This window comes from Anguilla anguilla, chromosome 1 (genome assembly GCF_013347855.1).
Source record: "Anguilla anguilla isolate fAngAng1 chromosome 1, fAngAng1.pri, whole genome shotgun sequence".
NCBI lineage: Eukaryota > Metazoa > Chordata > Actinopteri > Anguilliformes > Anguillidae > Anguilla > Anguilla anguilla.
Genome location: NC_049201.1, coordinates 55,978,778 through 55,994,541, shown reverse-complemented (window position 1 = coordinate 55,994,541; position 15,764 = coordinate 55,978,778). Strand labels below are relative to the sequence as shown.

Genomic DNA, 15,764 nt, shown 5'->3' with positions numbered 1-15,764 from the left:
CACCACCAAGATCTGCCACCATATTCTCAGCACAAATATGATGTCCCATTGAACATACTGTAAGCAGAATGCCAAACCTGCTGTCCTAAAGGCTCATTTTTGGTCTCATCTGACTATAGCAAATGGTTCCAAAAAGGCTGGCTGAATCTGCTTATGCGTGTATTAGCTTGGCGTAGTGTGTGCAATACCACACGTCTTATTTATTACAGTCCATTAATATTTTGTACTTTTATTTGAAACGAAAGTCTTAAATGTGCTGTAAATCAAACATTTCATCGTTAATATTTAAAAAGCCGAATATCAAGTGATGGTTATTTTAAATGTTTTATCATATTAGCAAAATATCTGAGTGCCTCCTTCAGAGATTTTGATGCTACAGACCTTTTTTCTCCAGCACCAGACAAGAGGAAAGCCGTGCATGTCGCTATCTTTTGGATTAGCATATGACCAAACCTTGTCCTCATGGTTTTCCATAACCTGCTCTCTTTCTTTGAACGCCAAATTATATCCGGTCTGTGATTTTGACAAGGGTCATTTTGTTTAATTCAAAGCCTCTTCCATGTGAAGCAGCAAGGCCTTCAGATCCACTTTATTAAAAAAAACATGTCTGATGTCACCAAGGAGGCCACGTGTAGTTTTCTAGTATTGGCCAGGAAGGTTAAATCTGCAGTAATTATGCTTCATCCCTCCCCCATTCCCCTTGTACCTGACACCCCCCCCCCCCCAAAAAAAAAGAAAACAAAAAAAAAAAAACAATTGATGTGCAGAGAGAGATATGGAAGTAAGACGGAAATAAGGGAGACGTGATGTACTTCAGAGTCTCGAGAAAACCTCTAATCAAATGAAGATAGATTTTGTTTAGTACATTGTACACGTACAATTAATTATTCATGGCAGTGGCATTATTGGGTTTTCATTTCGTTAAAGGGCCTCTAAGTAACTGTGCAAATTAGGTTACAGCAGTGGTCAAGGTTGGAGGACCTTATCAGAAGTCAGATTTCTATTGACATTTGGGTTTGTGCAAGATCGTGCCACTGTAGTAGACTTCATAGGACCTTTTCTCTACTGTTAGCCCCTGTGCCTGAGCCACGAGCTCTTTCACAAACCCTGGCCATGGGAACAGGCTGATGAATTACAGCAGGAGCCTGTTAATGGCGGAATGATACCAGCGCAGAAAAATTTTGAATTTTGTAATTTGAAAATTATATTGAAAGGGGAGGTATGAACAAATATACAATGGCTCATTTGTTTAAAAAAGGCTGGGGCCAAGAGTGGCTGTTTGCTAGGTCACATGACCCTGGACCTCAGAGTCTGTTTGGATCCCTGGGTCTTTGTTTTCATGATTATGGCAGAGCTATACAGTGCATCCTCAAAATACGACTTCTTTCAAATTTATGAGGATGTGAGGGCAACTTGAAAGAGATTGGCAGTCATTCATATCTCACTCTTCAGTAATAGAGAGAATACACATTTTAAGAGATAACTGGAATTATATCATTCATCATGTCCCAGGCACTGGAAGGAAGTGTTGTCGTTTATTCACACAAAAAAATTCTAGGTCATCTGCCACAAAAATAATGTCATTCTGAACCATTGCAACGCTCAGACTCTTTCTTTTAGTCCAACTGGACTCTTAATTAATGTTAGTATTTATCATTTAGTGCTGTGCAACCAACTGTCTTTCCAACCAAAATTGAATGTTCCTTGATTCTATGTATTTGATTATATATTTGTTTTAAGTTGGAATTATTTATATATTGAGCTAGTGATGCCTCTGACTATTGGTACAGTGATTATCGAACTGACATTATTGATACGCAGAGGCACACACAGCATGGTAATTGTTTGCCATATAAAAGCAAAAAAGTTTTTCTAGCTGCTTTTGTGTGTGCCAGTGTAAATGTAGAATACTGTGGAACCTCATTTCTAGGGAAAGTGTAAACAGTAAAATCAATCACAGGGCAGTCTTTTACTGTTGCACAGTACATAGCAAGCCATGAAAATAACCCAATTTCTATAACAATTAAAATTGTAGCAAGCTATTTTGAGCATTTTACATACTTGAAACTGTAATGATTTTCTATGATGATGATGATGGTGATTATAAATTATTATTATTATTATTGTTATTGTGCAAGTGCACTTCATCAATGAACGGAAACGCACGTAGTGCTGTTATACACCCATCTGAATATCGGTTCAGTTATTAGTATATATGTGAGGATGCCTGCTCTGCCCATCCACTCTTGTCCCTGTAAGTGTGTGTACCATGTCTGGCCACTTGAGGGCAGCATCATTCACTTTTACCTCCCATCCTTGGATGCGGTGTGACACAGATGCTGAATATAACGACTCTTCTGAGGTCAGCAAGAAACCTGTCATATCTCCTGTCATTTCTATATATCAAGACAAGGGAAACAATACAAATATACCGGCATGCAAATAGACTGAGGTATAGTGTTATACTATATTTTTAAAGAAATAACTTTTTTAGTTTTGAATTGGAGAACAATAACTTATTTGGAATTTTGCTGGATTGTGAATTTTTTTTATTGTTTTAAATTAATTTTGTTGTCACCCACCATTGAACCCCATCTTGCCACCCCCACACTGTGTGAATAAAACTCGTGATTTATCCTGTTTAACATATTTCCATAAATAAATACTGTTACATGCTAAAATGGCATTGAAAATTGACAAACAACTTAGAACACATTGTGACCTTTAATATAGAAGAGCACATGACCTCCCCAATGACAGCCTTCAAACTGGTTGAGAACCAAGGCCTACCACAATATTAGCCTCAGAACAATATTTAATAATGTATGTTTGATGGCATGCTCTAGGGTTGGTGTAGTAAATTTCACTCAGGTAGCTATAATTGTATAATCTCTGGCCTGATATGAAAATACACTCACACCACATCTTTTTAAAGGGTGTTATATTTTTTTCATGGCTTACAAATATCTATTTTAATGCCTCAAATTTTACATAATGCATTTTCATTTTCTGAGAGCAGAAATAAATATATTGCACTTAAAAAATCAACAAGAAAAAAATGACACATATTGTATGTTGCTCCATATTTAGGTTACATTTTACAGGATAGACCTATAAAAAATAACAAACAAAAAAACATACTAATTTTCTCCATCTCTTTTTGATGGTGTAACTTCATATATAGTTTTTCCTCCATGAACACAGGAAATAAGGAGTCAAACAGTAGATTGAAGAGAAGGGTCAATCTTAAGGTCAAAACTCATCTTAAATGCATACAAACTTCTATAGCATAAAATACAAATGAGAGTAATTCTGTAATAAAGGGGAAGAAACACAGCAAAATAAAATGCAATGAGAAATAGCGGACATAAACCGATCAAGATAGATACACATTCCAGTGTGTTTTATTGCAACTGTGGACTGGTTTCAAGGCTCGTCTAAAAAACGCTGCTGCTTGCCTATTTCCTTTCATCTCTCCATTTAGTGGCTTGGGAGTTTATGCAACATTGGCAGTCTCCACAATTGTATACAGTGAACTGGAGCTTAAATTGAATGATTGAATTACACATTCTGGGCTTCATCAATGTCATCTTCAACTAAACCACTTTTTGTTCTTGAAAAAGCAGAAATCGAGTTAAGAACGAAGCTGAAAATGAAGACCTCTTTGTTTTTTTTTTGTTTTTTTTTTACTCAGAATTGAGATTTTCAAAATCAGATAGTTCTTTCACACTTTTTAAAGAGTGATACATTTAAGATTGCACTATTATTCCATTAATAGGCAACACTGTATTTTCAAAAAGGTTAGTCCTGTTATCAGGATGACCATGAGACTTGGTCTCCCTACATTATATACCTCACTATACCCCCTCACACATCTCATCTCCTCAGCAAATGTCTTTGTGATAGCAGCTTAGAGAGAACATTGTGAACTTAATTATATGTTTGAAGTTTGGGGTTTCCATCACATTGAAGTAACTGTTGGTAAGACTGACAGCCCATTACAAATCAACAAGGTGTCCAGCAGGTATGATTCAAATGAACATGATTTCCCCCTTAATAGGGCACTGCCCCAACAGTCAATCCAGGGCTACCTTTATGTTTGTCCACAGAGGGCATGTACTAAAACAGTACAAGAAAAAATCTGGACTTGGCGTAAGAAATACAAATATTTTTTGGTACAGAATTAGGGAAATGTTCAAACCTGCCAGCGTCATAAACACTTTTTTGGACAATATGCTGAAAGAAATAAAATTTAAAGTGTGAGCATCTAATAGACCGTTGATACACAGAGCGTAATTACAGGAATGGATTCCCTGTGAATGCATGCCCAAAACAGCTAACCATTACCACAGGATGTGTGATTTTTTAAATAAAAGAGTGTTATGTGAAATAATTTCAAGGCTGTGCATATGCTAAGTATATTTTAGTTTGTATCCCACAATGAAATATTGCCAAAAGGCTTTGAATAAAATAAAGATTCTATGATGTGAATAAAAAACCTCATGATAAACGAGAGTCCAACATACTTCCTGCAAAGAGTGTATACTGAACCAAAGTAAACAGGGGAAAGAGTTTTGATTACAACAAACCCTTTTTGTTGAAATCTTGTTTGGTTTTTTAGTGTGTTCAGCCGCAGACTAAAGACTTGAGCATGCTTTCTAATTTCTGGCACTAAGAAAGCTCATATGTGCTCTGTAGTGCATTTGTATCACTATCTATTTTTTTCATATCATAACTTATTATCATTAATAACATTTATCTCTGTAGATGAGTGCAAGGAAAGGGGAGGAGACAGTGCTGTTATGAATTTTGTTGTCGGTTGTTGAATACGGTCGCAACCTCAATAAAAAACATAAGCCTGGCCAATTCAAACCCAGGCATGTTTCAGTGCCCCTACAGTAGGCTCTAGGTCTTCAGACAGCTGTATTTACATCCAGCGGTGAGTGCCTCCATTGCAGATTTACAGGTGTGGTCTGACAGTCTGACCCTGCGGTAGGTACAGTTCAGCTCTGTGGCCTGTGCCGTGTCAGGTGTGGGCTAAAGGGCTGTGCTGCAGACTTGCCCCCAGTGCCTCAGCCCAGGCCAGGCAGTGTCCCATATGAGGCGCCCCCTGGTGTGCCTCCCAGTTATTTCATTTCATTTTCTTCGCTGAGAAACGCACCAGATCGGAGGAGGGAAGGGGGCTGTCGGTGCTGCTTTATTTGTCAGTGTTCACGTCAATCTCAATCGCCGTGGCAAATCCACATCCTGTGTCCGTGTCATCACCGGGAAGCTGTCACGAGGCAGCAGCCCCAGGTCGTTTAGGGTTCCTTTAATCAGATACACTATTTACAATGAGGAGGGAGGACGAGAGGTCTGATGATGGTGGCGATGATGAAGGTGGCAGTGAGGAGGATGCGGGCGGTGCGGCTGGGGGGTGTCAGGAGGTTTTGGGGGGGGCGCCCCCGGGGTTCATACGAAGGGGGTCATGACCGTGGAGGAGTGGCGCAGTCCCTGTATGGCGGCGTAGGGCCCCTGCTGGAAGTAGTGGTGGTAGCGGGGCATGTGGAAGGAGGGAAAGGTGGGTCCGCTGCCCTGCATGGTGCCCGCCAGGGCGGAGGGGGTGAGGGGCATGCCCAGCCGGCTGTAGGGGGGCAGGGAGCCCTGAATGGGGTGCGGCAGGGGGCTAGCCAGGGAGGCGGAGCCTGTCCCCATGGCTGACAGCGACTGGGGGTGCTGGAACCCAGAGAAGCCGGAGGTGCTGGTCACCCAGGAGCTCAGAGAGAGGTTGTCAGAGGCCGTGAAGGCAGAACCTGGAGACAAGAGCCAGTGATTCAGTACCATACTGACCCTATTCTGTGACAGCCAAGAGACAGGACTAACTGTGCAATGCATTTATGGCTTTCTGATTCAAACATACTGTCAGCCATAACTGGGTTGTGAGATTAATATCGATATGAACATTTATTACAATGCTAATTGTTTGTGGGTTTTGACATTTATTTAAAAACATTTTTGTTCCATATATTAACATACGTTAGTCCACATTAGCAATAAGAGATGGTTATTTGCTCATTAAGGTGGCCCTTGGCTCGTAATGACTGCTGTAGTTCATTGTGCAGCGAGCTTCGGTGCGAGCGTGCCGGGACACGCCCGTGGAGGACGGCGTGGCTCTTACCGCGCCCGTGGGCGGCGTGTCCGTCCTCGCCTGCCGCGTCCTCCTCGCCGGCGTACGTCCGTATCGGTGACCTGGCGTACGAGTGCTTGTGGATCAAACTCTCAACACTTTCCCTACAGCAGAAACCACAAGAAAATTACCCAAAATATATCTCTTTGAACTGCGCAAAGAAACCGCTACGAATGCAAGAGGGAATCGATCCACTCACAACATTCAAGGATCCAAAAAAGGCCAGAGACAAAATTTAAAGGGCCTGTACTCAATGTACTAGCAATGCTCTTTGTCCTTACATTTCAGGAATTAATTTACGCAAGGATATATACCTCTTTTGAGTCTGGCACAACATTTAGTGGTCACTGCCATTACAAAGAAAATGTTGCATAAGCAGCCAAAACTCTTGCTGAATTTCACACAGTTAAGGATGAAGTGCATTACACTTAGATTTAATCTGGGGCTTAGTGTCTACCCTCCGGCTGGTTATTACAGTCTTTCTCGCATTTTTGTGACTTCACTGTGGTGCCAAACCAAGTGAAGAAAGCACTTATGTATTCATTTATTTATAAACTAAAGTTAAGGACAAACACGAAGCATTTTGAGATGTTCAGTATTCTTCCACTCTTATAGATTTTATCTGATAGAAGACTCTTTCGACTGTAACTATATTTGCAGTTGTGAGTGCTTTTAAAAAACACTATTCCAATGGGAAGGATTCATTGATCCTACAGTGCAGGCAATATTCCTATTTCCCCCCAGTTCTATCTCTATCAGAAAAATTCTGTAATTTAGACCAATTATCAACCTCACATAATTTCAGGCAGTGTTGTGTGAACTGTAGCCTTCGCCAATAAGGAGTTCCAAAAATGATTAAACATACATATCATATTCCAAACGTGGAGCTGCCCTGAACCCGTGAGTTAATGAAAGGGTTTTCAATAGGCTGCGAACGTCACTCACTAACGACCTGACAGATGATGATGGTTTCAGCTCTGCCCGCCGCTGCAGACGTTTCTCCATGACGGGCTTTTGAGGCTACGTACACATCCTGTCTGAGTCTGCCCAAGTTCTGTCTGAGATGGCTGAGCTTCCACATGAAGCAATAGCAGGATCCTGCTCTAGTCTTAAGATGTGCACATCTGGCTACACTGCGCTCATATGTAGCCGTGAATCAGCCTCACTCAAGTAACCACATTAGCCTCACTGGAAGAGTCCTGTCAGACAGCGGACAAGACAAGAGTGGCCTGCATTATCAAAGCCATACATTCATATTAGCTCCCCAATTAGGTTAGGAAAGTGCAATATCTGTCAGCATACGATATAAATATGTGTGTTTTTATCAGAGATGAGCTCCCAGGAAGTGGCTCACAGCACAGCAGATAGGAGCTGTTTTCAATCAGTTACTGGGACCAATTGAATTACATCATGTTTTAGTGCAGTAACCGACTCCAGACTAATGTGATTTCTGCAGGTCTCTAAAGATCAATTGATCAGATCTAATTCGTAACCCCCAAAGAGAGGGAGAAGGCTTTTGCCTGCTTTGTTGGCAGTATGAATTTTTGGATGCTAAAGGAGAGGGGTTTGTATGGTTTCATTAGAGTGTTGATTTAAGCGATCATGCTCAGATTGGCCGTTTCAGAGGCAAACATCCCTGTTTTGGCTTTGGGTTATAAAATCACTGGACAGAGCTTCTGCTGCATGTGCACGTGTTTGCTGGTACAAACAAAAACAATACCGAGTCACAGCATTGTATGAAAAAAACAGAGAGAAATGAGGGAAAAAATAAACAATTCTGTTTTATACGGATGAAACATGATTTGTTTTTAAAGGTGCTTTGATTTAATACATCAGTGACTTTATCTGGTCATTAAGACAGACACACACATGAACACACACACATACACACACCTCAACTGATTCTGGTTCTCTGATTCTGTTTAGGGCCCTTAATGCTGAATTGTGCTTTAGACCAAACGTGGCCTTTTGTTCAATCAAATTTTTTATTCATGCATTCTTTTAATAAATGACTTCAGACTCTATTTACCGCTGTCCATTAGCACATGCTCTGCCCCCCCCCCCCCCCCCCCCCATGCCGATCCCACTGCTGTCTTCAGCAGTAGAGCCATGGCAATAAGCACACAGGAGGCTGGAGACGCTCCCCAACCCGACATTAAAGAGCCTACACACTGCCAGCCTCCCCTTTCCCTCCCCCGCTGCATTTATCTCAATGGGAGGCAGAACACACGCAGCGTATGACATGGCCTTCCCAGTACCTCTCCATGTCAGTCAGCCTGGAGGAGTCCCTGAAGCCTTTGGCAAAGGGGTTACTGTCGATCTTCAGCTTGGTTATCTGCCAGACAGAGGAACCATGCAGCATGATTAGACCCCTTCACTGTTATCACATTCTGATGCTAAGCACAGACTAAATATTCAGCACAGGACCACCTCAGGCTGTAACAGTATGACTGTGTTACTAAATCAGAATAGAAATTTTTTGTATATAAAAAAACACCAAAAAAAATCCACAACACCAAAAATGATAAATAGTAAGCCATTACACATTTATAGTACATTTGCTTTTACTAGCACAATATATTGTTACTACAACATAATAAGTAACAACTGAATTATCACTGAACCCCGGACAGTTTGCTGTGTGGTTACAGTACGCCGGGCCCTGACTGCAGAGCAGGCCTCTCCCACGGGCTCGGGCCCTGTGCTCGGGCCCTGCGCTCGGGCCCTGTGCTCAGGCCCTGTGCTCGGACCCTGTGCTCGGGCCCTGTGCTCCGACTCACCAGCTGGTTTTGATAGGCGGTGACCGCGGTGAAAACCGTCTCGGTGAAGACGAAGGTACGGAACTCCTCAGACTTGAGGTTGAGCAGCGAAGCGGTGTGGTCTTTCTTCTTGATTATGTGCACGCGAGGCTGGTACTTGTGCATGGAGTTCAGGATGATCTGGGGAGGGAGGGAGGGGGGGGGGGGTCTGTATGAGATCAGACTCAAGAGCACCAGTGCCATTCTCCCCAGCCTCCTCCTTCCTTTTTCCAAACCACGCTCCACTTTACTGTACCATTCTTTTTGTGATAAGATAAAATACCATTTTGAAAATGCCACAGGGGTCAATTTAATCAAAAAAGTCAAAGCTACTCTAAGGACTAACAAAATCTGTGAGCCTTGCAAACGTTTCTCTTTTTCAGAAGCCTTTGCCAAACTCATCCCCGTGCTATTCTCACTCTCAAATAAAAAAATCAAATTTATACATTTTACTGTTTCACATGTAGCTTCAAAATCCACTTGAATTAATGCTAAAACAGTGAGGAAGGCAAGGCATTTGAGCGCCGGGCTAGTGGTGGATTGCACATGTTTCACAGTGTACCCGTACACATCCACTCTTCCCTCTCCTGAAAGACGATTGGCCTTCGATAGTGACAGGTGCAAGGACACATGCACACTGCACAATGTCCGTCTCTTTGATCCTGGGCCAAGCTCACTGTCTCATCACCAAGCGAATCTCATTTTCAAATGTTCCTATCCTTTTTGCTGATGGTGCTCCAATAGAGTGGTCCATAGGTAAAGTAATAAGATGCAAAGCTACGAAGAAGCTCATTACCGTTTCTCATATTAGGTTTTTGATGTTAATGCATTCATGTAGTATCCCTCAATAACATGCTGTATGCATACCATACTGTGTGTTGCTTGAATATAGCAGACAAAACAACTATGCTTTCAACAGGGATTTGTGTCCATGGTGTTTCACTTGGATACCTGTTTCACCACTGTCCCGTTTTAAACATGGTCGAAGCAAATGAATTACATTTCCAACAGACTATTTCCTTGGATTTGTATTAACGTGTCATGAAGAAATGGTCACATGTATTACTGTTTTCTGCACTTGCTCATGTACTTTTCTCTCAACTGGAAGACATTTAACCCGTTTTCCTTTAGGTATGTACCATTGTTTCGGCTTCTGGGAAAAGTAACCCTTATATATTTTTAAAAGATAACCACGTGCACGAGATAAGTCATTGTTACGTAGAAATGAATAGGTTACTTTATTGATTTGTAATATCCAAATAGCCTATAGTTTAAATAAATGAGCTGCTTTAAAATGGCTGCGAATGTAGTATTTCTTGTCGGACTAAATCACTTTCACTTTTTGCCTTGAATCCATTCAATAGGTCCATCTGTTTTACTTTTTTTGTGCTGTTGCGATAAAAATATGAAACAACCGCAGATATGTTAGCCCAAGAATGGCTGTAAGGCTGTGGTTTATTTCCATAAAGTCCAAATATTTATGATTTAAAAACGAATTTTACAAACGCACGACATTATGGGCTTGACCGAAAAGAACGCCTTAAGTTTGATGTTAGCTGTGTTTTGTTGGATGTGGCCTAAACTACACCTTTTAGTTCGACTTTCGAGCTATAATTTGAAAACAAGCCATATTATGCACTTACAAGATACGTCCCCAGACCATGATTTTCCTTGTTCGCCATAAGTGTATGACCCCTTTTACACCTAATACAAGTCCTTTTTATTCGTTATGCTACCATGCTTTTCAACAAGCGTTCATTATCGAACATTTTTCAAACAAAGCCTATTCTGAATTTGCATTTCTTTCAGTAAATAAATATGCATTTATTTTATAATATGGAGAGAAAGAACAACCACCTCTATTATTATTATTATTATTATTATTAGTATGCACTGTATACGTGTAGTTAGTAGTGCTTATAATTACAATTTATAAATGTCAGATTATTTATTTCGCTGATTTAGAAAGTTGGCCTTCCATGAGTTTTCAATATATTTCAGAATTGGGTTCATCAGACAACTAATTTTCTTTATTATCCTTGTGCATAAACCTATGATCTCATCTGTACTGGTTACTTGCAATGAACGGATCAATATGGTATCAGTTAAATCCGTTATATTGTGTTTAACTAATGAAACCGTCTATGTTCATTGTTTAAAGCGAAATAGCTTCGGGAAATCAAATTTGAATTATGCAGAGTGTACGTGAAACCTGCCTTGTGCTGTTTTCATCAGTTTGGGTACAAGCCAAGACTGTTACCACTTCAGAGAGAAATAAATGAACAGTCACAATAATAAACAGGAAAAAGCCTGAATACGCACATGGCCGTGCTGATCCAACTCGTTGTTTGTAAGCTTCACTTTCTCGAAGGACACCATCTGCTTCAGCAACTGCTCGCCGGTAAAAGGGGAGTCTGGGTGCACGTACAGCCTGAAATTATAATGTATACATATGTAAATATTCTAACTATACATAGGCTGTATATGCTGCATCGTAAATAAACTACGATGAATTTGCTTCATACGCTGTTATGCATAACTTCAATTTACTTCTAAATTTCAGAGAACAACTGCAGGACATTAATTACCAATCAAATACAACTAGTACATTCATTTAAATGCATTGTAGTAGGCCAGTACGAATTGATTGCCAAGAATAGTATTTTCTCGAGCGTCTTAACACTTTCAAAACGAACAACAAACCAAATCGCATTAGGTAGTGGCATGCCATTTCATTATTAATTACAAAAACAAGCCGCTCTCTAAATTGAGACCTAAATGGCAGCACAATTAACATGTGCCTTCTACAGCAACACAGTAGTTCAGAGATCCATTAACAGAATTGGAACTTACTTTCCACAAATTTCCAACCATTACACTTTTATTTCCATTTTAAATATAGCTACATTTTGTATAGCATTTTAAATATAGCTACAAGTTAATAGGCTATTAGATTATCAAGCAGTCGCTCCATGCAATTCTAATGATTCCGCACGTTTAAAACCGTACAAAAAGATCACCGGTCACACTAATGCAGGCTCTCTTCTATCAGCTGCTGAAAATATTGGCTTCACATTATACACTCTCTTATCTCTGTCTGAATTCGCGAATAGAGCAGTGGCGTCGACCAAATCAGCAACAAATATTTCAGTTTGCCAAAATAAAGAAAGCCTGTTCCCGTGCGTTATTGACGTACAATGCTGTGCCGAGGAAACAGAAAGACCCACGAGAAAACAAAGGAAACCGAAAGTTCAGAGAAACCACACACCGTGCTGGCAGAGGGGGGTCCGCTTTCCCTGCCACGAGCCAAGATGACCTGTGGTAGGCATATCGGTATCTCTTGTTGTCCACGGGAACAATGTCCATCAACACTATATATTTGGCATCCGTGTCCACCCCAGAGAAAGACACGCGGATGGTTGGAAACATTCTTCTGTTGGGGCAGGGGGGAGGGGGAGAATTGTGATGTTAAGATTGGAATATAATCAAAGTATTATAATATAATATTTCACAAAGGAACATACGTTTAAAAAAGAATGAGTTTCATTATTGTTTCTAGTTGAAATGTATTTAAAAGCAACAACAACAACAACAACTACTACTACTACTACTACTAATAATAATAATAATAATAATAATAATAATAATAATAATAATAAGAAGAAGAAGAAGAAGAAGAAGAAGAAGATATCAACAATAATCATACAAAATAGATGTAATAGATGCTATCTACATTTTATAATAAATATGATGATGATGATTATTATTATTACTATTAGTAGTATTATTATCATCGTTATTATCATCATCATTATTATTGTTGTTGTTACATTGAAGCCTCGTACTTAGAATATTTTAATATTATCCTCAAATAAATAAAAAGATAGTATAAAATAACTTGGCCTAAAAGCTTAGATCTACAAACTCACATCAGTTTGTTCTTGTTATAGCTTAAGCTATCCCCGTAACAAAGACAACGTATGCTTCAGTATCCGAATTATAATATTATGGTCTGTTCTGAAAAAAAAAAAAAAAAATGTATATATATATATATATATATATATATATATATATCCGAACTGCATAAATCCTTTGTAAAATATAGGCCTACTTCACATTTAGTTTTGTTTTACATGGCACGCAATAGCCTGTAAAAGTTTTGTGTAATCGAATCAGTTTCACGATTCACATGTTATGAAATAATTACAAGTAATTGATTTAACGGTGTATTCTGAATGTTCTTAATTCATTGGATCTGTTTGTTTTCTCTTTACCAGTAGGCCTATGATAGCACGCTATTTTTGTCGTTTTAACAAAGCGGATGTAAATAATTTCAAGATAAAGCATTTTTGACTACCTAAAAATTTCTTCTGAGTTTGTACGCGTAACACCGATTTTTTATTTATTTTTATTTTTTTTGCATGGTGAAAATGAGAACAAGTCGTACATACCTGCCGGATTTTGTGATGATCATTTCTGTACCGAGTTCGTGAAACTTGTCCCAGAGTTCCTTGGTTTCCAGGCTGCAGCTGATCTTCGCCATCTCCTCGCTGGGCACGCTCGGTGTGGTGGGGATGAGCGGCTCCGTGCAGATCGGTGGTGTGTTTCCGCTGAAGTCAGCGTGGGCTTCCAGGCTGGACAGGTCTGCCAGGCTCTGGTTGCAGGATGACTTCTCCACGAATTGCTCTAGGAAGGACAACATCACAAGTTCACGTTATAATCATCTTACAGTAAACTTACGTTGAACTATAGAAAAGGATACGCTTGTGCGCAAAGTTGATAAAATAACAATCTCCTTTTCCACTTACATAACCACACGGTTATAATCGTGTATTAAACTGCAGAGCTTGTATCATTCAGTCAGTAATAATAATAATAATAATAATAATAATAATAATAGCATGAGAAAAATTAACAGTAGCAATTTTATTCACGTATTTTATTAATTGGCCTATTAAATCAAATTTAATAATATCGCCTCAAAACCATTTAGTGCAGGCCGACAGATTTAACAGAAAACAAACCTAAAATAACACAAACAATGCGCGTGCATTCAAGCCGTTAAAAACAAACCTAAATTAAATTAAATTAAACGAATCTGTTAAAATGTGCTGGTTGATTTAAAATGTCAAAGGTACGCACTTTCACACTTTGAATAGGCTCCTGGAATTGATTTAAATACAAGGATGCCAGAATGTGTTCAGCACATTGATCATCATTGATGAATTATTCACATTATTTTTTATAATTATTGAGTCTTGATATTTCCACTTGATATAGGTTACAGTGGTCATCCCAGATATTCTGATTTTGGAGTTAGCTTTTTGGTTTGGTCGTAAGGTGATAGTTTTACAGTAGTCGACTTAGTCACCTTCATACCACACAATATCATACACAAACCTGGACGTATGAACCAATGGCGTCCTCCGCGAATTAACAACGCAGAACGAAGACATGAATAGGTTATATTTATAACCTTACGTTCAAAACGTGTTCTGCCAGTAATTTGGTTAAAATCAAACAGTGTTTTTTTCTTTCTTTGTATTTTAAAAAATATGGACTGTGCATGTGTGTGTCTTCAAAGCATTTAATTGAGAACTCAACAAACAAATAGTCTATTATGCTATCTGTTTAATGTTTTTGTTTTAGAACTCAAAACGTTACTTAAACTTTTTTTCAAGTAACATACTGTCTTGTAGGCTTGTAGGCTACTGAATGTATGTGAAGTGAATGACACGTGATTAGCCTAGTTGTTGATGTTTAGGGTCTACAATGTCCTTAGACTTACTGAAAACTCGTGTACACTACACTGTACTTTCATCAAATATAAATAGTAGGCATGGGTATATTTATATGAAGGAAAGTTTTTGTTAAAAATGTAACCTTTGTTTTACCAGACAGGCAGTTAAGATCAGATTTCTTATTTACAATGACGGCCAGGCAAAAAGATGGTTTGAGACGCTTCGTGGCCTAAATGATGGCTAATATATTTTGCTTGAACGCTTCCTGCAGTTTTGAACTTTCGACATTCGGTTACGCAAAAATAGCATACCTGGATACACTTATATTTAACAAGAAGATGGTGAATAAATTTAGGAACGCCTTCGTTAACACTTCTATGAAGAGAAGATAGTTTAGCATCTGTTGTTCAGGTTGTTATTTCATTTAATGTATTCTTACTTACCCAATGGTTTGATGGTATTTTCTTCCGTTTCCTTGTCTTTCGTTTTCCCACTTGACATAAGAGCAGCGATAGAAAACGCATTTGCTCGAGAGGAGAGCTGAGGCTTCGGGGAGGACGTGTACTCCATGCTGGGAAGGTCCACTTCAATTGCAGAAGAACCCAAACAGATTTTGTTACGCCAGTTGCGGTGGCAGGCAACCTCTCTCAAAGACCGTAGAGTACGTAAAGTATATAAGAAATGAGCTCAAGTGCTCGATTTTTTAACAGACATGTACATGGCACACCATAAATGTACAGCACAGTTTCAAAGTTTTAGTTTTTCGTACAGACTTTGCCACACTGAACACATAGCTTGCGATGGTTAGCCCTCTGCTGATGTTCGTATTCTAGTCCAGGAGTAGCCGCTACATTGCAGCTGCTGGACACTTGCGCTGCCCTTAATTTTAGTTTCCTCTGAATCACTATCGCCCACAGCCAATCGGCGTATTGGGTACTACGTCACTCCTACACTGTCCCTCCCGTCCGGCGAAATGAATCGCAGCGAAACAGCCAATTAAAAACAGTTTTTCTTCCTATTCCAGCAATTAGGCAGACTCTGAGGGGAATCTAACCCTGA

At 39.6% G+C, this 15,764-nt stretch overlaps 1 protein-coding gene across 2 annotated transcripts; it reads right to left on the bottom strand.

Annotated features, from left to right (window-relative positions):
* Positions 1-2,409: 2,409 nt before the first annotated feature.
* tbx20 (T-box transcription factor 20) lies at positions 2,410-15,547 on the bottom strand. 2 transcript variants are annotated; one of them, XM_035408125.1, is made up of 8 exons: positions 15,149-15,547; positions 13,416-13,650; positions 12,233-12,397; positions 11,287-11,395; positions 8,947-9,105; positions 8,425-8,501; positions 6,158-6,273; positions 2,410-5,792 (listed from the first exon to the last, which is right to left on the bottom strand). In XM_035408125.1, exons 1-8 carry the CDS (start codon positions 15,273-15,275, stop codon positions 5,452-5,454), a joined length of 1,329 nt encoding a protein of 442 aa, XP_035264016.1. In that variant the 5' UTR covers positions 15,276-15,547; the 3' UTR covers positions 2,410-5,451. The 2 variants fall into 2 exon arrangements, with proteins under 2 accessions (XP_035264016.1, XP_035264023.1); XM_035408132.1 differs by having other exon boundaries at positions 6,158-6,270.
* Positions 15,548-15,764: the final 217 nt, after the last annotated feature.

Bases quoted from the DNA above. Each gene is read 5' to 3' on its own strand.
- tbx20 (XM_035408125.1), bottom strand. From the start codon at position 15,275: ATGGAGTACACGTCCTCCCCGAAGCCTCAGCTCTCCTCTCGAGCAAAT. The intron at 13,651-15,148 runs GTAAGTAAGAAT...TGTCCTTCCTAG, and splicing joins AAATACCATCAAACCATTGG to AGCAATTCGTGGAGAAGTCA. The intron at 5,793-6,157 runs GTAAGAGCCACG...TCTTGTCTCCAG, and splicing joins ACACGCCGCCCACGGGCGCG to GTTCTGCCTTCACGGCCTCT.